This window comes from Lytechinus variegatus, chromosome 3 (genome assembly GCF_018143015.1).
Source record: "Lytechinus variegatus isolate NC3 chromosome 3, Lvar_3.0, whole genome shotgun sequence".
Lineage (NCBI taxonomy): Eukaryota > Metazoa > Echinodermata > Echinoidea > Temnopleuroida > Toxopneustidae > Lytechinus > Lytechinus variegatus.
In genome coordinates, this window is record NC_054742.1 from 65183224 (window position 1) to 65207583 (window position 24360).

Below are 24360 nucleotides of genomic sequence, written 5' to 3' on the forward strand. Positions count from 1 at the left end.
TTCGAAAACTGCATCATGACGGAAACAATAAAGTAAATAATTTTAATATCGAGCGGGCGTATACCATTTTCCTTACTACATTGTTAAGAGCTATAGTCACTCCCATTTACGTGCCCACGTGTTATTCGTTTTGATATTGTTTTACATTGTATTTACATTACGAGTGTAATAGGAATGCTCCCAATAAATATACTGATAGTGATACTTACCCAAACTGACAGTAAGCAGACTTTTACTAATTTACGAAAAATAAGTGTAAATTCATGTTGGCAAATTTCATTACCCATCAGAACATTTTTATTGTGTCATAAATATCAATATCAAAAGAGGCCACTCGGCGCACTGATCAAGAAGTGATGAAACAGTATTATTTGAATGGTTTGCCGGTGCAATATCAAAATATATTGCACGATGCGCCGAAATCTATTTACCATATAGACTTTACGACAAAAATCGTGTCATATTGCACGGTCTAATGAATCTGAACATATTAACTGTAATGATAGTCACATCGGATGCCTTTCATGGGATGCCACAAATATATCATTCATTTAAGAACAACCTTTCCGTTCCATGCGATAGTATTATTTCTAGCTAGTATCCCATTCCGATCAATCAGATGCAGCATGTTCCAGAAAAAAGGAAACCGTGATTCAGTGTAATTGTTTATATATCACGATCATAAATCCATCTTCATTTAATATACATGAATGGAAATCATGATTCTCCTCTTCCATTTGAGACCAATCTCAACGTTCATAATGCACGAAGATTTGAGTTAGAATATTGAAAGCGGTGCTACCAAATTTCATTTGCACGAGCAAATTACGATTTTGAGTGAGTTTTCTGCATTGAAATTTTGATTTATACATTTACATTTGTTAAAATAGACACTTTTGGCGATAGGACCCGTCACCATGGTCACCTTGCTGCATAGTTTGTAATAGCCCAATTTCATCTTATAACATAATTCATGAATACCATGTGTTTGCTGAATCGAATAGAAACAGACTCATAATTCAAGGCTGATGGAAAGATCCATTAATGATGTAGGCAATCGCTGCTTGCTCTTAGAGGCCGTTCTCATTACGCTTTCTAAAACCAGTTTACTGGAAACCGATTCAAGAAACCACTTTGAAAGATCGCTTTGCTATCGTTCCCACTTGATCATACGAAAGTGGTTTTCAAAATCACTTCACGTATACCGACGGAGTTAGAGGCCCGAAGGCCTATATTCTAAACACTAAAATTTTACATGTCAACCCCGGATGTCAACATGTTTTCATCCAGCACCCAAAGAAACAGCTTAGTAGATATTCTGTTTAACAGGAATTTTGCAATTCAAACTAGTATTAAAAGTATGTGGAAATGATTATAATATAGTTTATTGACTAAATAAATATGACCAGACTAACTACACACTGCAGGCACATTAAAATGTTTCATTGCCTTTAATGCAAAGAGAAAATGGAGATCTAAACCGTGGCATAAGTTTGACACTTTGGCCCGTATTCTAGAAGTTCAGTATAACCTCGGGCATGGTCTTCCTCAAATTCAACTTATGGAACCGTATAACTTGGAAATTTAGACTTGAACACTTTCGACACAACAGTGCATGCCGCACTTAATGCTCACGAGGAAGGCATGCAGGCCAATATAGTACCTCTTAGACCCTCTGATACGACTCATTGTCGAAGGTTGCATCTCTCGGATGGCATGTCGGGCAAACCAAAACATACTCATTTTACCGCCTCTTTTCAGGTTACTATCATGATGAGCAAGCGTTACTGATAACTGTCTTCATGGCCAACGTCTTCTTAAGAGTTGGTCAAAGCGTCATACAGACTATCAAAATAGAATGTCCTGCCATCAACCCAGGCACTCGGCCTCAGAACTGATTAGGCCTTCATCATGTAGGGTGTACTCGAAGAGTAGTGAGTCCGTAAGCTCTTCCTTGTCTACCCTGCACAGGTAAATACATACCCTCTATCAATGATATCGCAATCGGTTTTATCATGAACCTTCCATCAGAGGTGGGGATGTATAGGTCCATAATGGTTTATTGAAGAGTTTGAGTTATATCACTGAGTAGCGAAGACGGTACCATTGCTGCTGGGTATTCTGGCATTGTCGGTGCACTGTAGGGAGCTCCAGAATCACACCTGCAGTACCGTTTACTTGCTGCTGCTGCTGCCGCCGCAGGCATATGGTAACAGGCTCTACCGACATCCACCATTGGAAAGCTATGTCGGATGTACCTTGAGCAATCTTGCCTCGGAGGGTAATTCGTGACGTTGTATTTACCTGGAGATATGAAGATGATAATTAAGAATAGATTAGCGATTACATTATCAAACTCTTTCTAAGAACAAGAGTGCATGAATCCGAAATATACTGTGATGATACCCTTTAGCCCTAAAAGGACTGGGATATTTGAGATGTATTAAGGACAGGAGGGGGGGTGGGGGGGGGGGTTGGGGCATGATGCCCCCTTCCCCGTTCGCGCCGAAATTTGGCACGCACATTTTAACCACATCAAGTACAAGCCAGTATAAAACAAATCTGAAAATAACTATTTCTTGTCTCATTGTCTCATAAAAAGTCATGTTGCGTCGCGATGCTTTACCCGTATGTCATAGAATTTTGCAGCGTTGTCTTTTTGCGTTTCGGAAATATCGCGCGTTGATGGGGGGGGGGGCATCTGGCCCCAGTCCTTTCAGTTTAAGCAGTCCTTTGAAGTCCAAAGTCACGGTTCTTGAAATACGTGTAGCACAACTAGCAAAATATTTACAGTCGTATGATAGGAGTACTATTAGTTATCATTGACATCATCATTATTATTATCCGTTTTGTTGTTACTATTGTTATCATTACTATAATGATTATCATTATTAGTAGTATTATTATCAAGATCATTAATCAAATCATTATTATTATCAATAATAATATCATTATTATAATTATAATTATCAATTATAATTAATATTATCATCGTCATTATGATGATCTTGATAATCAATGTCAGTATTATCGTAATCACTGATATTGTTGTTGTTGTCTATTCCATTATCATAATTATCATTGGTGTAACTGAAATCCTTACCTTCGTGAGATCTACAGTTGCCTTCGATTGAATAGCACGTGTCGTCCATCTTCTTGCATCGCTTGTGTAACGCTCTGCAAATATTCCGAAAGGTTTTTGTCACGACCTTATTTGTCGTGGTGATCGTGATGTCACAAACCTGTTTCCCGAAGGTTCCCCTTGGGCACTTGCCCCGGAGAATATCGTGACAGGTCAGTTGGCTTTCATTTACTGAAAGAAAGAAAAGTAAAAATTCCTTGCGTAAACGTTAAAGATTTTATCACGAAATTCACTTGACTTTTAAAGTTTATGCGAGCGAAATATACAATTTCATACTCGGGTGGTGAGCAAGGATACACCCAACGTTCTAAACATGTTTAAAACGAGGGGCAAAGCGATCATGCCGGGGACCAGACTGATTTTCCTCAGAGGGATCTGTTGGACATTTTGGGAAGATTTTTTTTTATCTTAAAAGAAATTCGGCAGTGCAAAAAGTTAGTTTTGAAAGTATTACCATAATATATATATATACATATGTATATACATATGTGTGTGAAGCTATACATGTACAACAGCTTTGGCAACTCTTTTATTTTAAATATTGTGTAAAGTAATGGATGAAAGAACAATGGTAGGCGTATATGTATATACATATATATATATATATATATATATATATATATATATATATAGCAAAAACTGTGGTGTTAACCGGTGTACACCGGTGTTATTACAACACCTATGGTTGTTACATTTACACTCTTTGGTGTTATGTTCAATCTCTATTAGGGAGTTATTTTAACACCTCAGGATGTGGTCCTCTATTAACACCAATTGGTGTCAGTTTTAACACCATAGTTTTTACAGTGTATATTATATATATATATATATATTTATATATATATTCAAAACAAAACAAATCCAGGTAATGTTTTTACCAATTAACTTTGGCAAAGCCATTTTATACACAATTATTTTTAATATGTATAATCATGTATAAACATAGCTTTGCCTAAGTTTTGTTAATTCTAAAAGCTTACACATTGTGATTGTAAATTGATATCTCTCTTTAGAAAAAAAGGGAACCTATTAAAGGAAAATTATAGTGTGGATCCCGAAATCGACAGAAAATTGGTCACCGTCTAAACATTTTTTTACAGGTAACACACACAAAACACGGCAACAGAACAATGCATTTGTATTATTACCTTCTACTTGACAACGGCCGATTTTTTCACTAATTATTGGTCTGAGACCGTTTCCCTTTCGGTTACATCTTGTTTGGTCGACATGGCACATATCTTCATAGATCGTGTAGTTGTCCCCATGACCCGCGCACACAGGTACCTTGGTAGGGCAGGGGCTCGGTATGGGTTGTCCACAACCTGGGTAAAGAACAACAATTAAGATCGTAATCATGAAAATCAATAACACAAGGCAACTTTCTTTTTTTATGAACTTGTAGACATTCATTTGCGGATTATGTTTTTAAATGTCTTAGTTATCTGTTATTTGTTCATAAGTTTGAACTGTATTTTATTTATTTATTTATTAAAACATCTTTCAACAGGATAGAACATTAATCAGCTCGCAGGTTATTTCACATAATGGTCCTGCATAAAGAAAATATCGTCGGCCTTATGCCAAAAGGGCCTTAACTGCTTTTGGCCATTCCGAGATAATGGCGTTTATAAATGTTTTGGCCTCTCTAATAATAAAAAGTTTGTGGTCGTTTTTTTGCTTTTGAAGCCAATTTCGATAAACGTGTTAAGTTATTAAGTTTTACATGAAATGTGTTAAATTTATTATAAAATATTCAGAACCCTAAAATCGGGTTAAGGCCCTTTTGGCATAAGGCCGATTATACATATATTAAAAGAAAAGATTACAAATACATGTAATTATATACAGCAAAACTAAAATAAAATAATGCTAAAAAAAAACATAATTTTATTTTTAAAGTAAATGCTTTTTTTATCCATGCTAATTGGAGTCTGTCTAACAGAAATTTGATTTCTTTTGATAATCCATTAGCTATGTATTATATTCCCATTTTAGTGTATTTTTTTCTTTTTTTTTTCTTTTTTTGTATTTTGAATATTGTATGATGAATATGACGATTGTGTGTTGTGTGTGTTTTGTTTGAAAAAAAAAAAAAAAAAAAAAGGATTTTTAAAAAGCGTGTTGCGCCTTTTAGCAGAAGTTCCGCTTTTGCAGCTTTCCTGCAGTCTCCATTGTTCTTGTCTTTGATGACTGAGATTATTATTTTGTAATGAAAGGCGGGAAATATGCGGCTCTCACTTTTGCCTAGGAACCTAAAATTTGTATCATTAGGAGAGAGAGAGGGTGAGAGATATGCGACGGAGGAAGGTAATGAAACAGACGATTATTTGGACTTGCTATGTTCTGGCGATGCTGTGAACTAGCTATGGCCATCAGAATAAGTTTTAGAGAGCTAGTATTACTGATTCAGTGGCGTACCGTGAGTCACGGCATTGGGGGGGGGGGGGCACCAGCAAAAATTGTTAGTCACTTAGGGAGTGCGCCAAGCGCGCTCAGTTGCCAGGTATACTGACCAAATAGAGACATTGTAAGGACATGCAGTGCCATTAAACGGATATGTATCTCACTGATTAAATAATGCGAGCGCGAAGCGCGAGCTGAAAATTTTTGATATTCAGACCTAAAAAGGGACATTATAAGCAATTTGTTTGTAATCATGATACGTACCTCTCGCTAAACAAACAATGCAAGCGCGAAGCGCAAGCTGCTGAAATTTTTGTTTATATTGACCCCAAATAGGGACATTTTAAGGACTATATTTTAGGAATCCATTAAGAGTATACATATCTCATCATAGTCATCTATAATGCCATCCTTTGCTGATTTTGTTAGAATTACATCTAAGTTAGCTAAACACATGACGCACATTTTGTTGTCACAGTCATACGCATCTCACTAATAAAATACTGCGAGCGCGAAGCGCGAGCTGAAAATTTAGGAAATTCAGACCTGAATAGGCTTGTTTGCAGGGATTAACTAAGACTATATTTTAGGAATCCATTAAGAGTATACATATCTCAGCATAGTCATCTATAATGCCATCCTTTGCTGATTTTGTTAGAATTACATCTAAGTTAGCTAAACACATGACGCACATTTTGTTGTCACAGTCATACGCATCTCACTAATAAAATACTGCGAGCGCGAAGCGCGAGCTGAAAATTTTTAGGAATTTATGAAGAGCAGATAGCTCACCAATCAACTAACGTTAACGTTAGCACGGACCGGAAATGTTTTATATTAAGACCTTAAAATAGGGCAATCACTTTAAGTGGTCATGAAAAGAAGCAAATGTCACTACATAAAACAATAACTCGAATTGCAAGGAAATATATTTAGCGTACTCGCGTACAGTATATTGATATGAAAACGGGAGGTTTTAGTACAACAGGGTTACAGATCTCGTTAAACAGTCTATGCGAGGACCACGAACAATGAAGACATAGCCCTGAGCAAATAATGTTTCATAAAGTGATGAAAAATGCTTTTTTGTGATATAACAACATAATGTAATATAACATATTATAATGAACAACAATTTCTTATTTTTCCACTACGTTCTCTTTCTTTCTCCCTCTTTTTTCTCCTTTTCCCGTTTTTTTTTTTTTTTTTTTTTTTTGGGGGGCAGCCGATTGGGGGGAGGGCACGTGCCCCCCATGCCCCCCCCGTAGTTACGCCACTGTACTGACTATTACACATTCAATTAACGGGATATGACGCGGAAAACAATAACATTTTAATTGTAATCTTACTCATTTTATTGTCACCACACTGTTGAATGAAAAAAAGTGAAACAATGGGACTGCATCTTCTATTTCCCCCAAGTCGTAGCCTGAATTAATCAGGTAGACCGAAAATAATGGAGGCCCGCCAACAGTACACTGTGGTACACCGTGAGTGAGAGGCATACTGTTTGGTTGGGAATCTTTGATGGACAATAATTATGTGGGTGATGCGACTGAAATGAATCACTTCCCTGACCCCAACATGCCCAACGAATAATATTCAGCAGAGCGAAATGGTTGAAAATTCCAAATTACTATTCTTATCATGTTTATCTTCATAATAATCGCAACAATTCTCAGCCTAATAAGGAAAGCATACATTAATGATGATTATGACGATAATAATAGCAATAATGATAATAACTTATACTACGACTAATGCTACTAATACTAATGATAAACTGATAGTAGTAGTAGTAGTAATAGTAGTAGTAGTATAGTGATTATTGATTATTTAAAAATCAAAATAAAAGATATTTATAGGAGACAATCTCTCCAAGCCATTGTTAAAAATTATGAAATCATACATCTTGCGATTTGAAATTTACAATTTTCGGCTTCTTGCCCAAATATATCAATCAAATTGACATGCAGTGTATCAAACACAGCAATGTAATTGATTGCAATTTTTGCAGCACCATTCAGATCACCTGGCTAACTCACTTTCTAGTCCACATAAACTTGGATCAACTTGTCGTATTGGCGGGAGACGGTTTTCAAGTCTTTCACAGTTAATCCTTCGGAGCTCGCATTCGTTCTCATAGACTCTGCGGTTTTCAGGAGGACCCGTGCAAACTGGTACCGAGCTCGAGCATGGATTTTCTTGAGGTATTAAACAACCTGGTGAAAAGGAGAAGAGAAAATTGAATTTGAGAAAGATATTCATATTTATCAGTTCAGAGTTTTGAGAATAAGGGTGATAGAAAACGGTGAGTTAGAGGAAAAGAAAACGAAGAAGAAGCAGCAGAGGAAGACGAAGGTGAAGGAGGAGAATTGGAAGAAGAAGATGAAGAAGAAGAAGGAGGAGGAGGAGAAGATGGAGGGGGAGGAAGAAGGGGAAAATAAAAAACATTATCATCTGTCAATAATAACTCTATTGAACAAAATGAATTCGCCAATTTCTAAGTAGTTGCTATCCATAATAAACTCTAACAATAAGAAATCACATTAGAAGATTTAAACTAACATGGGTGATGTCAAGAGTTATATAGGACAGGCTAGGACTGTTCTACAAAACTTTCTTTAAACTTAAATTTACTTACATTCTTTTTCAAGGTAATTCAATATTCATGTTCAAACTAAAAATGCAATTTAACCTAGAATTTTAATGACAGTTTTCATCTAAGGATTGGTTTCCCCTCTTATGTATACCACAAGGAAAAATGACTACTTCCATAACCCTTAAAAAAAATGATTTCTATAAAAAAAAATATGACAACAATCAAATACCAAATATCTAAAACATGGAAAACCCAGATCATGCACCTTCAGGGACCAGCTGAAGACAATAAGTGCTTATGAATTTCATTGTCAAAGTTTGAACCTGTATAGGGTCTTGAGAAAGATGGAATCTTATTAATGTCTATTAACTCTCATTAACTCCACAAAAAGAAAATTAAATGGGTGTCACAAATTACACACATGTAAAGAAAAAATTAAGAGATTATTCCTTACCACTGAAATGATTTCTTAAAATGAAAAACTTTGTTAGATTTTTTTTTCTTTTTTTTATATACTTATTAAGGTATTATGTTGTATTCCATTGCACTTGGGGTAGTTTCCAACATATTTTAGTTTGTTGTTTGAAGGTTTGCATGGTGGCATGTACAATTGCTGATGTGGTTTACGGTACACCCTGAAGACGGACAGTCAACCTGTCCGAAACGTCGATTCTCTCTACTACTCATCATCTCTACTCGCCGACGCAAGCCAGCATCTCCTCATCAGCTCTACTACTTGAGCTGTTCTCACTCAACATTCCTTCTGGTTTACAGTCCTTTTCAGGACTACTTTCAAGAAAGAAAACTCTACTCTCAAATCTCCACTTTCTCGCCTATCCATCTCTTCTCTTCTTCTGTCCACTGTTTCTATAACACTCCACATGATGTACCGTAAACCACATCAGCAATATTTTAGTATGCCTGTATGTTTTATGCATGGGGATTCCATATAGACCCAGGCGTTTATTTCTTGTTATATACATTTGACATCTTGAAATTATCATATTTCAAATTTTATCTCATACACAATGAATGTGATTTGGATTGGATCGCATTGAAATTTTCTTACATGTTTAATGCATGCACTATATATATAATTGACTTTAAACGCAGTCATTTACTGCAAACTACAGTGCGTATCAAAAAAAAGTTTACACTTTGAAAAAATCCTATAAAATTATACATCTGTAATATCCTGAAGATTTTTCCACATTTTAACATTGGTACAGATACATTTAATCAAATTACGATATAAATGTAGAAAAATATTTCCGCTTGAGTGAGCACCACTTACTTTTGAAAAGTTAGTGAAAAATGATTTGCGCAGAACTTTGAAATAGTTATGCGAATAAAAGTAGACCTTAATCATGAAGAACATGTATAATTCAGCTATTAGAATTGATTTTAAGATATCTTTTACCTTTTTAGACTTGTTTCCTTGCCCAAAATACTTCGAAGGGTGCATTGCGCCCCACTCCACTCCCCCCACACACCTAGGCCATCGTGACGATATTTGCTTTACACTGAGTTGTGATTTACATGGAATGGCTTAAGCCTGATTTTCATTTTTTTAATCGTTGCCAAGCTTGGAAAAAGTGAGGAGAAACAAGTATTAAATGAAAAATGAAATGTAAACCTACTTTCATTGATAAAAATTTAGTGAAATATTGCTGGAGATGTCTGATATAAACTTTTGTTCAGATTCAGTTATGTCCTCAGATCCAGCTGGCACAAAAAGGGTAAAGGTTGTGCTTACTAAGTGTTGAAATTTCAATTTGGGTGGCAAAATCGTTACAAAATGCTTGAATGTATCCATCTTATTTCAACTGACTAAAAGTGCAAGGGAAATGTATGAAAACTGTTTCGCAGGGTAAGTTTGATTTCACTGTTTCCCCTTAACACAGCGTGAAAACAAGCATTTCTGCGCAAACTGATTTCTGCGAGCTTTACAAAAATGGACAGTGCTCACTCAAGTGTAACATTCTGACAAAACTTTTACTTTCATTGGATAGATGAGACCCATACCCAAGATTATATGTGAAAAAATTACCCACATGTTGTATATTTTTTAATTCCCAGGGCTTTTTCAAAGTGTAAACTTTTTTTGATACGCACTGTATACGCATGTGAAATTAACAGATACAAGTATCGGGTAGCTCAATATTTCACTTTTATGTTGTTTTCCCCTATTGTCATTGTTAGTCGCAATCACTTTCTTGACGACAAGTATATGTAAATAAAAAGGGGAAAACAGAAATTTACATTTTTGAATTTTCAACAGAAACTAAAATGTCCTCTTCGCATTCAAAATCTGCTGGAAACTGTAGGAAATGAAATAATCATTTCCACCCCCCTTGCAAGTGATTACAATAACCCCTCCTTTTCAAGAAAAAGACACGGATAACCTACTAACATCATTATACTGTTTTTTTCAGTATTTCGCTCGCTGCATTCGCTCGTAATACAGGAAGAAGGTGATTTTGGGTACTCAACAATAATTGTATGAGCATCGTGCTAAGAATATTAATAGGAAAGCAAGGTTGCCAAAAGTATTAATTTGCACTTTTTATTTGCACATCCCTTATCTTCCTCTTTCTTTCCTTTGCCACTTTTCCCTCCCTATTATAACTTTTTTGTGTGTTTACCACTGTAATTATTATTATTTGAACTACTTTCTCTTATTTTTTTGTCGCTTAGTCGTTTTATTTTGATATTTGTGGATTACTTGTTTTAAGTTTGTCTTCTGTGTCCGTCTCGATTTTTGTATATAGATGTATATATAGTTTGTTTATAATTAGTATTGAAACTAAGTTTAGGGGCTTGCCTTCTCTCAAGCTTTTGCTTTTCTTGGCAAGTCCCTCCGTTCATTTCTTGTTTCTTTTCATTGATAAAATTACTGCAACAAATTGTAATTTTGTTTAATTTATTTCAACATTTGTTACGAAATTTCATTGATTAGTCATTATTATCCATTATATTGAATACGTATTGTTACTTTGATTATATTTTGAAAAAAATTGTTGAACGGAAATAAATAAATCTAAATCTAAATCTATTGACTGAACGATATAGAGTGCGAGCAATCATGCTTTTGGCCGATACGAAATTATGGCTTGCTCGCTTCGCTCACTCGGTAAACAAACTTAACAAAGACTCACGTGACTATGAATTTTCCAAATTAGAAATACATGTATCAGATTTGAGACCATATATATATATGAATTTCTTTTTGTATGGAAAGAACTGAAGACTTTGTTCTGAGGAAGTATTTAGTAAAATATTGGCTTTACATTCCACGATGTGACAATGCCTTCATCTCTGCTCGTTTTTTTCCTCAGTCAACTCATTGACTTTCTGACTATAGGTCCATGGCAATTCTTAAGTTTCCGACCCGACACCCTTTTTCAGTCGGTCGCCTTTTCATCCTGATATTCGATACCAAATCCGTAAGAATTGCTACCATTTCTCAAAGCCCTTCATCCAAATAAGGTTTTATCCAATGGAGGGAAGACAAGTTTTCTGCAATCGAACCGGAAAATCAATATCCACTTTATGCTGGAAATGTTAAACGGGTTCAAATTTTGTACTGTATGTATATTGTAACTTGAGATGTGCCACGTTCTTAAACGTATGGCCCTCTTCACTTTGGTGGGTTTTTTTTAGACGAAACCCCTCCCTCCCTCCTTTTCCCCCTTATGAAATTTTATATTACACTTGTGAATTCAATGTCGTGTAAGTTAGCCTGGATGAACCTGGGCTGTCCTGGACGTGAAGAATAACCCAAAGTCATTCATCGAAACTTGTTCAATGAAAAGAGATGAAAATGGCGTACAAGATAGCAGCAGTAATTTTCGCGATGTGTTTTAGATTTTACTTGGGGGTGGCCAAGTGTACATGTAGGCGGGTCAGGTTGGTGTTCCAATACAATGAGCCTGCACAAAGATGTTCCTGGTCGTAGAATAGAATGAACAGATGAATTGGAACGGACCGAAGACATGAAAAGGGCGTTTTTATAAAATTATGTGTTTGAAGTGAAGTGACCTGTGGATATGATATATGGATATGATGTTGGTATCGGGTTACAACTGGAATGGAAGTATCGGAGACCGTTTGTGAAACGAACAGTTATTCGTTCATATCATGTTCTTCAATCCGATCTTTATCATGTTTATAGCGACTCTTCGCAACCACTATAAGCAAGCGCTTTCTGGAACGTTAAGAATCTATTGAAAATGCCCGTCAAATCCCAATGAACAGATTAGAGGTCATTGTCGAAAATTGGTGAATCGGAAGAGTAGATCGTCCTAAGATTCGCAGCTGACGAAAAATTGCAAATATGTCGTTTGTCCGTAGTGCAGGACGACACTGCCGTTTCGATCCACCGATTTTCGACAAAGGCTGCTTTGTTATGAAGGGTTTTTTACAATAGATTCTCAACGTTCCAGAAAGCGTCTGCGTAGTGGTTGCGGAAACTCCCTATTGTAGGGATGTTAGACGGTGCACTCCCATACCGGTATTTACAGTTTTGCAGGAATAATATGACAAGAACAAGTAAAAATCTAATTTGTGGTAAAGGCCCCGACAATCACCAAGACATGACTTACCAGATTCACAAAATATTTCCAACAGCAGCTTAGCGCCAGCTTTGTTCAATTCTGATATATTGTCATAGAAAACCCCGTCATCTCCACAAACCCTTTCGCTTATATAGACGTCTGAAATAAAGGAAATGAAAGAAAATAAAAATACTATAATTTCCCTCTAATCTGTGCCATATGCCTTTTAACCATTCCCATTACTTGTGGTGACCCTTTAGATAATTTACATTATAATATAAAAAGAATACGTTCCTACAAACAAGAGTATATGGATATGATAATGGAAATCATATTCTTTATTCTGTATTGTCTTCTAAAACATTAATGGTTCTTGTCACATTTAATTTTTTTATATGAAAATTTTGTGATTTGGTTGATTTGCAACAATAAAACATATAATTGAAAAAAAGAACAGACAGAAAACGTAAGAGTATTATTGTGCTCAGTCGCTTCGCCCCCTAATTTGTACACGTAACACAGCGGGATTGGTTGTAATTGCTATTCTTTCCACTTTATTTATTTTAACATAGTTTTTACCCCGGCGTTGCCTGTTGGAGATGGAGGAGAATAGGGAATTTTAGCAATCACCTTACAGACGCTTTCTATAACACAGATAATCTTTTGTAAAAAAAGCCCTTCATAACAAAGCAGCCTTTGTCGAAAATCGGTGAATCAAAACAGTCCTGGTGGGGGTTTCATAAAGCTGTTTGTAAGTTAAGAGCGACTTTAAGCACGACTGGTTATCCTTTCTTCTGGGAAATGGTAATTCATTGGTGATGGTTTAGCGCGTAAGAAAGGATCACCAGTCGTTCTTAAAGTCGCTCTTAACTTACGAACAGCTTTATGAAACGGCCCCCTGGGCCCGATGCCAAAAGTTACTTTTGTGGTGACTCTGCCATCCAATGGTATAACTTCCCTGAAATCCTTGATTCTGATTGGCTGTTGAGATTTGTTATCATGGAATTTAGCATTGGATGGCAAATTTTACTATAATAATAATAATAACTTTTATGCAACGGGACTCTGGACAAACGACATATTTTTTATCTATTTATTTTTTTTGGTCCGGTCCGAAATCTTAAGACGATGTGCTGTCCCGGTCCACCGACTTTCGACAATCATGACCTGTAATGTGTCAAAATGTGTTTGACGGTCATTTTCAATAGATTCTGAACGTTGCAGAAAGCGTCTATATAGGAAGTGGATGCTAAATACGTTATTAGATCGGCTTGACAAAACAATAATTATCAGGTCTAATTAACTTTTTTTTTTAAATAAGAACAAATGTAATCCTTAAAAAAGTGTATGCTATGTGTGCCTTGTAACCTCAATTTAAAGGCATTATATAATCATCAACGAATCGCAAATTTACATGAATTATTCTCAGTAATTGCGGAAAGTGTCACATCGCCTTTTAAGTTCTATTCTTCGAGAAATGATTTTTGAATAGGCTCATGATAGTTTAAATTTGATCGACTAGTGAATTTCAGGATAGCATATCCCTTTGACTCCCATACCAAGGAAAGTAAAATTATGATTTACAAAATGTAATGAAATTTTTTTTGTAATATTTCATTATTATTCTTCCCCATACCTTCATCAATACACGACACCGCCCCTGGTTGTCTCGCTATTTCACTAAACATAGCAAAAGCTCTACATGCCGTTGTAACCAGATTACATTTTATTCAATTTCGATCATTTTTACGGTTTTGCCACTGTGATGTTATTCCTTTATATCAAATCAAATTAGATTCTGGGTGGAAATGGCATTTAAGGTCTCGGGTTATACGAAGAATGTGAACTTTAAAGGAGAATGAAATCCTCGGGAAATATTGGCTTGTAGGAAAACAGAAAAATCAAATGATAAGATAAATGAAAACTTTTAAAACGATAAGAAAATTATGAATTATGACAAATTTGAGTTATTGAGGTCACTGATACTATATGGAGATTCTCCTATTGGCAATGCGACTAATCACAATCATGTGTGATGTCACAAAACTCACCCCTTTATACACTGAAGACATACTCCAAAATATCTATTTTGCTTATTCTAATGAAAATAGTCCTCACATGAACCAATTTTAATGCATATGGATAGACTTGATGAAAATTGCAATTTAAGTAAAATATGGAGGCCTACAAAATTATTGAAGAGTTGTACTTGTATGCCATCACACGTCTTGGTCGCATTGCCAATTTGTGAATCTTCATAATATCATTGTTTTCCAATTTCACAGTAAAAACGCTGTTTAAAAGTTTACACAGCGATGTTTACTCTATGATTTTTATCGTTTACAAGTTGTGTCTCAAAAGTGTTTGAAAATATAGTTTGATTTGTAATATTTAATTTTCAATATATTAAACATGGTTGTTTAAAATGTTAAACATTTAATGCAAATTTTATATGGTAAACAGTAAATACAAAAGAAATAGAGTGTTTTTTCTGTCTATACAAGGTAACTTGTTCCATGGACATAGTAGGTCCATGCTTGTTCCAAGAATTTCGTTCTCCTTTAAGCATATCAACCTTGGCAAAGATAGACTTGGTATGATTGAGATATTCCTATCAACACATGACAGATGTCGGTTGAAGGGAAAAATATTTTGCTTCTAATTTTGGTATAGTGCTGAATCAACCCATAGCTTCGCGAGGCTACCATATGGAGCCCCAAAACATTAATAATGACTCATTCAAAAGATAAAAGATCAGATGAACGGTTTTGTTCCATGCAATAATAAGATAATTCCTATCAGAGGCCAACGTATTTCTAAAAAAATACATTACCAGATCTAATAATCTTATAATCGTTAGTGATTTTAGGTAGCTCTTTATATACTGCAGTTATGCAATGAGCCTATCACTTCCAGAAGAATGCTTTTTCATACTAAGATGAAAATCCATGATTATCAATTTTTACCCTTTTTCACCTTTGGTGGTATAAGTTCTCCGACCCCCACCCCCTCTACCGGACATCTACCACTGATATGTGAATATTCTTTGTAATTAAGTTATGGGGCTCTCATAAAAGAAATATGAAAAAATGGCACTTATCAAAAAGAAAAGAGGCAGACATCCGTATAAGCACGCAATAAGGACTGTGAAAAAAGAAGGACCTTAAATTTTTATGGGAATAGGGCGATAAAAATGGAGATCAACAGAGAGAATGGAATACAGTCATCTTATAAATCATACCTAATTCTATTCTTAGAATTTTCATAATACAGAAATTCAGAAGTTCTTGCATTTATTTAACAAAAAATATAAACATATGTAATTTTTAGTTCAAATAATGTGGACAAAGTAATTACAAAATGAAAATTTTCTTACACATATTGATCATGAACAGAAGGTAAGGCCAAGGGTAACTAATGAAGGTTGAATGCAGAGGTCAGCTATCGCAACTATAAAGCAGGCGGGAGGTTCAGTTATTAGCGACTAATAACTGAATAAGGGCATTTGCGAGAATGGAAAGGGGAAATTAAAGGGGGCGACTATTACAATTGAAGAGGTAAAAAAGTGGGCTTTATCAGGGATCGATTGGATGTGATAATAATATAACTTGGGTGTAGGATCAGGAATGTCCCGAGGGGGGGGGGGGACTTCAAACATGAAAAACAAGACAAAAGAAGCAAAATATCACGCGCGATGAGCACGATGAACAAGTTTTTTTTAATATAAGACAAGCACCAAAAGTGTGGGGGGTGGAAAGAGGGCCGAGGCCGGGGAAAATTCCCGCTCGCACACAACCCCACAGACCTGCACCAGGTTGAATGTGCCCTTTGCTATACAAAAAGAGGCCCCCAAAATTCAGACTTCTAATGGTAAACTTGGCGGGTGGGGGTGTGGACGTGGAACTATTCTGATGGGGGAGGGGGCTACAGCCAAGCCGCAATATTTACGCCATATATAGCAGTTTACTGTGACACCCCCCACATATTCTCCACCAGCCATATCCTAAATATATTCCCGTACATCAAGTTACAGACACGATCTTTAAACATCAAGTACCATATCATCACCAATTTGAACTTCTGTAAGACATCAAGTTCAGACAACGGCCCAAGGCTATATACACTTGAGCTTAAAATAAATAAAAATCTGAAACACAATCCGCGACGATAACAAGAGGTATATGCTGGTATCATTTATTTTCCCCTTTCTATTATCAACGTTCATTTTGCAATAGGATATCTGGTTCAATGACGGGCAATTTATTTATCATTTTTTCAAAAAGAGAGATGAGTAATTATGATTTTTAAACTTTATGCGTTATAAACGCATGAATTGAAAGTCAGTGATATGTGATTAAACATAACATGCAACGTTACATAGCGAACATATAGATAAACGAGTGAATGAATGAAATAAATAAATGAACAGATTAGTAGAAGATGAGTGTTTAACTTATAATGCAAATTGATTTAATGAATAACGGAATGAAATGATACATGAACCGAGTAAATGAATGAATGAATAAATTAATTAACAAATAAACGAAATAATTTATGAATGGAAATTAATGTGAAACAAATTCACTAACAAGAAGATGAGATCAAACGAAAAAGTAAGTTGATAAATCAAAAATGAAAAAAAGAGGTGAACATCCAAGGAGTACTGATAATAATTTAAAAAAAATAGAAAAGTATGAATGATTGTACATAACATTGCTAGAACGATGAAAGATATATGAGAATATCGATAAGGTTCACACGCAATGTTAAGCACAACTATATACATAATACCAGTTTATTTTATAGGAGAGGAGAGAGAGAGAGGGAGAGAGAGAGAAGGGGATACTAATTTCTTCAAATCTTGGATGTGAAATGGAAAATTATCAATTTTTGTTTATTTCAAAGTTTAGTGATATGCGCCAAAACAATGGTTATATAATTATTGATGGGGATGCTGTTGATGTGAAATTCTCATTGTTTCTTTAGTATTCCATTATACAATTGTCTTGGTATTGTATCAATAATAGTATTCTAAATTAATCATGTTCATTATTTTGAGGCAGGTTTAGCATCTCGTCATATATTAATGCGAGATTAGTCCGATTATCTGTGTATGTCCAAAGTAGATGCCTTGGTGTAGTTTTATTTGGTAACTGACCCGTTGCTCTGTATTATTGCTGGCAAAATAATCAAATTTGGCTCGGGGTATTAATAGTCAAACAACCCAATTGTTTTGATTACTTCCTGGCATAATTTTTTTTCTGCAAGCTCGTGTTTTTCATCATCTGGCAATGCACATATTTTGTAACAACAGCCTTTCCTTCATGCGCAAGAGGAAAATAAGTATCTGTGTAAGTTTAAATAAAATACATGCATTTGCTAATTATCTGTAGATTTATACTTTCCGCAAAATTATCGTGAAATTGTGAAATGCAACCACCAGTCCATGTAATGTCACCGGGAACTGCGCATGTCTTCGTGTTGATTTGAATTAAATGTAGTACCATTGAAAATTAAAATTTCGTTTTTGTAAGTGTTTAAGATACCAAACAATTCGATCATCGCATACCACATAACCTTATCGTGACCTGCAGAATGATTTTTTAATCATTTTTTTGTAGGCCTAATCATTCATTAGGTGTTCTATCACAGCTGATGAAGTTCAGGCGCAAAGTTACCCATTTCGACCATGATGAAATCAAAACAATATGTTCGATTGACCCATTTGACAACCTCTACTAATTGGACGTTCTAACGTTTTCATGTAAACCAACCCAAGGTTGAACTTCGGCCAAGTGTCTGCGGTTTCTTTTTTTGTTGAATTAGCGGTTTCGGCTGTAGTTAAGCTTGTGAAAGGGGGCTTGTTTTTCCAGCACAATCTTCATCTGGAAATTAGGAAAATGAGGAAAACAGCCCCCACCCCCGCCCTCCTTTTGTAGAGGAGGCCTACTTTAAATTTCATAAAGAGGAAGGAATAAAAAGAAGGCATTATTGTTATGACAATATTGTTTGTTGATATTATAAACCATTGCTTAATTCGTTGAAGGGAATTACTAAAAACAAAACTATGATGCCATCACATCACTCATGATCAAAATAAAGATGTAGAAAAATAGTTCCCTATAAATAATACATTCCGCAAATAACCTTAAAACAACAACTATGAAAATAGAACACATAAGTAGAAATTTCAAATCAGTTTCGGAAAACTAGATGATAGTAGGCGACTGTGCTATAATTCCTTTACCTAATTACTTCCGTCATTATCAGGGGCGGCTCCAAATGGGGACCTCGACGTAAGAATGGAGGCCTATATATAACATGCATTATATAATTCAACCACCAATACTTGTTTAGGGTACCCGGAGATGAGGGTCTGATACTTGTTTAGGGGCAATTTTGAAAGTCAATTTCGTGTACTAGCGTGGTGATCTTGCAATGGCAGTACAGGTAAACTGCCGAATCTTCTATTGCCAACTCGTCCACTCATCACATGCTCTACCTTCATTTAGTCTTATGCCATTCCGTCCAACAACATTTCGTCTAACAGCCATTTAGTCCAATGACCAGTTAGTCCAATTATCACTTCGTCAAATCATTAGTTCGTCTATAATTACTTCTTCATATAACCAGTTGGCCTAATACCCATTTTAATTCATCAATTTCGGCCAATTGACAGCAATTCCAATTAGACCAAATGGTATATGGACTAAATGACTATAACCAACTGGTTATTAGACGAAATGGGAATTGGAAGAAATGGCAATTAGACCATGTGGATAGTGGACGAACTGATGGTAGACCAAATGATATTAGACGAGATGGGTATGGGACGAATTGGCATTAGACCAATCTGGAATATCCCTCCCATCACTATCTTCTCTACGAAACTAACAGCCCAGGATTTCTCGAGACCTATACTTTTCGCCAAGCATTCGATTGCTTTTTTTTTAAATTCAAAATGATGTCAATGTGTTTTATATTTATATTCGCTTGTTGTTTCATCATAATTGCCACCTTTATATATTCGCATGTTGAAAATCAATCATCTGCAGATGATAATGTATTACCAAGAAACAGATCACGGTTATACCATGGACCTATTACAGTAAGTCCATGGTTAAATCAACAAGAACCTCGATCGCTCAGGAATGGCAAACAAAACTGTTTTGAATTCCTAAACCATTGGCTTTCAGATTAGAATTCATTCATTAGCTATTTCTGTGTGTATTCCGCTGTAGATGATGATTAAGCTCGACGACTAATGTGTAATGAATAGCAATAACCTGATTACGCAACAGCTTAATTAAACAGATCCATAATAATCACCCGTAATATACATGGTGCATACCCGTATCTTTTTACACTCCTCTATCCAACTGTATATAAATTACTTTAGAGGGGACCCTTAATATCTTGGAGCGGAAATTAGAATGCTGTATTTAAGTTTAGTACATTTGTTTCTGCAGATTATCAAAGTTCGAGGGAGGGGACGGGGGTGCCTAGCTTTCTTATTTATTAATTGGAACTGTCGGAAGAACAGAGCCATTATATCAATGGCTCTGAATCAATACTTCATTGATCAATCCTAATCTCATTAAGAATTATATCATTCGCACTTATTCCTCATTAAACTGAACATGAATAAAACCCTAACCCTAACCAGACCAAACGAAAGTATTCCCAATAACTTCACAAATTTATCCAAAACATTGGGCTTCAACTAATTTGTATACCATTTTCATTCCCTTCTTTGTTTTATTTGATATGACTCTAGTCACCATGACAATGATTCTACTAAAATCTAGAGTCTGGCCATGGATGAATCATAAACTGACAAAATTCCAATCAAATCTAGATGCCTTTGGTATAACGTGTTACGATAATACTTTAATCGTAGCATTCTATTTGTCAGAATTTGTCAGAATTTCCCCCAAACTTTTAACTATCGTCTTCTTTTATATACATTTTTTGACAACTTAGGCAGGTTTTGAATTCCTTCTATTTCATTTTTATGTCACAATACTAGTAGGTATATGTAGAGAGTTTTATAACCACGTGATATATACCAGAAAGATTAAATATTAGTTGTCCCGCAGTAAGTCAACACTCGTATCAAAGCTATGCATTATTAAACTGGTTTGGTTCAAGGCAATCGTCTGTTTGGACAGTTACTCAGTTGTATCATGTGTCTCTTCTAGCCTTGATAAATATTCTCATAATTTGAGTCACTCACATGATTGGAATATTTTTCTATAAATATCTTTTATTCAACTTCCATTAAATTTTCAACTAACATTTTCTTTCGGACATTAATCTCACCATGATAATATAACTCCCGATTTTTTTTTTCTTAATTCCATCACCCGCTACAACAACTATGTTGTTTTGGAAATATTTTCGACATAATTCAATCATAACACATTCGATACAGCTGAGAGATGTTGAGTATGATTACATTTATGTTGTATAAGATAAGCTGATGTGCAATGCCATATGTGTTCTTCTCTTTTCGAGAACTGATGGTATTAAAGGGGGAATGAAATCAAGATGAATAGGTTACTTTGGGATTGTTACTAAAGCTACTTACTTTGGCCCCATGCTAAGACTAAATGGCCACTATATCATGACTACACTTCTATTAATAATGAATTATACCAAAACGACTTAAATCATGACAAGTTAATTACCATTTCTGTTGCTGTTCAGCCCTCTTGGTGCTCTCCGCATGGGCGGCTTCATGGTAGCTACTGTACTAAACAGGGCTCTTGATGCCGACGACGATCTGGTCAAGGGTTCGCTGTACTCTTTGGATGAATTACCGTCGTCATCGTCGTCAGCTCTCGACGACGAGGTCTGGCATTTGATCACGATGACGAAGAGAATCACGGATACATTCCTCACAGCTTGTCGTAGAGCCATGTTTTTATATAAAAAAAGTCAGGTTAATGATGTCAAATATTTGCTACCTTCAACGATGTTGGAGCACCTCCACGTACAGCAGCGGTCAGTGAGTTCAGATTCACGGGTATATGGCTAGCTCAGACCTTCACTGGCCTGATTATACGTTCACTCCCACACGATCAACAATGGATAGATGTATTCCAATCCCAAATTTAGTAGTCCAGTTAGTTTCCAGAACATATTTATTAATTCGTCATTCATGAGTAGTTTATGTTACCATCCGGTACGGGTAGAATGATGGAGAATCGTGAATGTTATCTCAAATTAGTTTGGACTTGGTATGCATGACCTGTGTACACGTTCGATGATGAGCGCAGGATGCCGCTGGTAAGTGGAGACCTAGGCGATGTGGGAATGGCTCCGGGTACGAAACCCACAGGGATATCCTTCTGTTTGCTCACAGGTGCCGTGTCGTGTTCGCGTCAAGCGGGAACGACTGCTAAAAAACCCGGATTTACTTGACAGCAGGCCGCCCTCGACCACCTGTCCTGGCTTTTCCACCCTCGGGTTCCCGTGTACGGTGTACGTGATAGAAAACCATGATATTGTTTTGGGTCTAGGGAGGAGCAGAGGGGGTTAAGGGGTTCTTAAGTCATTTCGTCACTCCAATATATGTGGTGACGTAAACATAAGCAAATTATGAATATAATTTTTTAATTTTAGCTACAATCCCGTCTGTAATTTCACAGCACGAGAGAGTTTCATAGCTTGTTGACGCTTCTACCAGCTACATCGACAAAAGAGGGTGGAGCTATACGAGAAGGCTAATAGGGGCTTCAAGTAACATTCACAGAGTGAGATTAAAAAAAATTCAGCCTTTTCGTCACTCACACATGTGACGACGTGGCCCAAACAAATAAAACCAAAGTACGAAAACTAGTCCATGTCCGTACGTAGCGCAGGGGGGGGGGGGGTGGCAACTGCCACCTCCCCCGAAATATCGAAAACTAATGTTATTTTATTTAAGAAAATTCACAGTATTCACCAAAAGTGGGTACGAAATCTTTTGATTTCACTTAAGAAAATGCAAAAACGTCCTTATGTCGACCTCGGTCACTTCGCTCCCTCGCTTTCGATATTATTTACAAACATTTTTCACGTCTTGCCGCCCCCAAGAAAAAATACTATATACGTCTATGAACTCGTCTTAAACATTTGCTACATCTCCTCCTGTAATTTCTCAGCACGAGAATATTGCTTTGTGAGCATAAAATTCCTTAGACGATTATATACCTACGTAACCTTCCAGTATATCGAAAAAAAAATTCTAGGACAAGAAAATGTATTGGGGGAAATACGTTATGTAACTGTAGTAAAGCTACATAGACCTCTCTTCGGATCAGTAAAGAAAAAAAAATAATCGAGACAATGACTAGCAGACGGTGACGTTGCAATATGGCGGATTTCCTGTTCTCGTTGTTCACTGAGGGTTAATATGATTATTGAATGAAAACACCGCAACAAAATAATATCGATGACATTGAAACCGTCCTTCTACCCTCTTTCAACTTTCTGATGTTCTCATTGCTAACATAGTATCTTACACAGACCCGGTTGTTATTTATCCTTTCCTCTGCTGCTTCTGTCATGGCGGTGTGCTCTTTAACTTAAACTTTTTTTTTTTCAATCGGGCGTTCAAAAAGTTTATTTAGTATCCTTTAATGAATATGTAGGCCTACGTACACATCAAATTTTAAATAATTTCACAACATATATGTAAACCATAAACATTAATTTAAAAAAAATCATGTCACGCTTCTTGCTTTCCATCTCTTTACTTTTCTTGGTCATGTTTTTTTTTTTTTGGGGGGGGGGCAAGCGCACACAAGTCCCCCATCTGTACGCCACTGATATTCATTTTAAGATCATAATTGCAGTAATAAAATTAGTACTCTCACCAGTGATAAATCGAATTCATTAGTCGTTTGTGCTCAGATTCACCAATTAGGTCATACTTAGTATTTAACATGTCCAAGTGGAGGTAATGGAAGTATTCGGAATGCACCAGGGGCGACATGGAGGCGCGAAACAACTTTGAGTTTTTTTTCTCAAATGCTTACAGGGGTATTGGGTTACATGGCTCAGACCTCTCATTTCTACATACTTTTCTTTTTCTTCCCTTTTCCTTTCTTTTTGACCCTTTCTCCGTCTTCACCCCCACTAACTTTGAAAATTATGCAGGGTAATCGCCCCTACCTTCCTCCGTTTCGCCGCCCCTGACTGGACCTTTACACTCAGTAACTCTAGCATGACTTACAAAAACCTCTAGAGGCCTGCATATAATTTTGCCATTTATAAAGTTTGGCACCTTTTCCATTTTAACGTGCTGGAATCGCCCCATTTACATAAAAACCAGGTAAACAGGAAATTACCAATCTTCTTTTAAAGTCCACAATGGGGCAATAAGGTTAAAGAAAAAAAAAGATTTGTGATCATCGTTTTTGCCATATTTGACTTTAGGCCTACAACATGAACATGAACATGATGAACGGATAGAAGTTCTAATATTTTGTAACTTGTGAATTATATAACGATTAAATGAAATGTTTACTTCACACTAACACAGTTACCTAAGCAAATTAAACCTTCCTTTTTGGTTTTACTGCGAGAATATAAAAGTATAATGTACTTAGAGTGTCAGTTAAAGGATAGAAGTTATAATATTGTGTGAATTTAAAATATTAGGATAA

At 36.0% G+C, this 24360-nt stretch overlaps 1 protein-coding gene across 2 annotated transcripts; it reads right to left on the reverse strand.

Moving 5' to 3' along the window:
• Positions 1–716: 716 nt before the first annotated feature.
• LOC121411684 lies at positions 717–22521 on the reverse strand. 2 transcript variants are annotated; one of them, XM_041604506.1, is made up of 6 exons: positions 21397–22521; positions 12755–12865; positions 7594–7770; positions 4291–4467; positions 3104–3313; positions 717–2304 (listed from the first exon to the last, which is right to left on the reverse strand). In XM_041604506.1, the coding sequence occupies exons 1-6, from the start codon at positions 21626–21628 to the stop codon at positions 2060–2062; spliced, it is 1152 nt and encodes a 383-aa protein (XP_041460440.1). In that variant the 5' UTR covers positions 21629–22521; the 3' UTR covers positions 717–2059. The 2 variants fall into 2 exon arrangements, with proteins under 2 accessions (XP_041460440.1, XP_041460441.1); XM_041604507.1 differs by lacking the exon at positions 12755–12865 and having other exon boundaries at positions 21397–22518.
• Positions 22522–24360: the final 1839 nt, after the last annotated feature.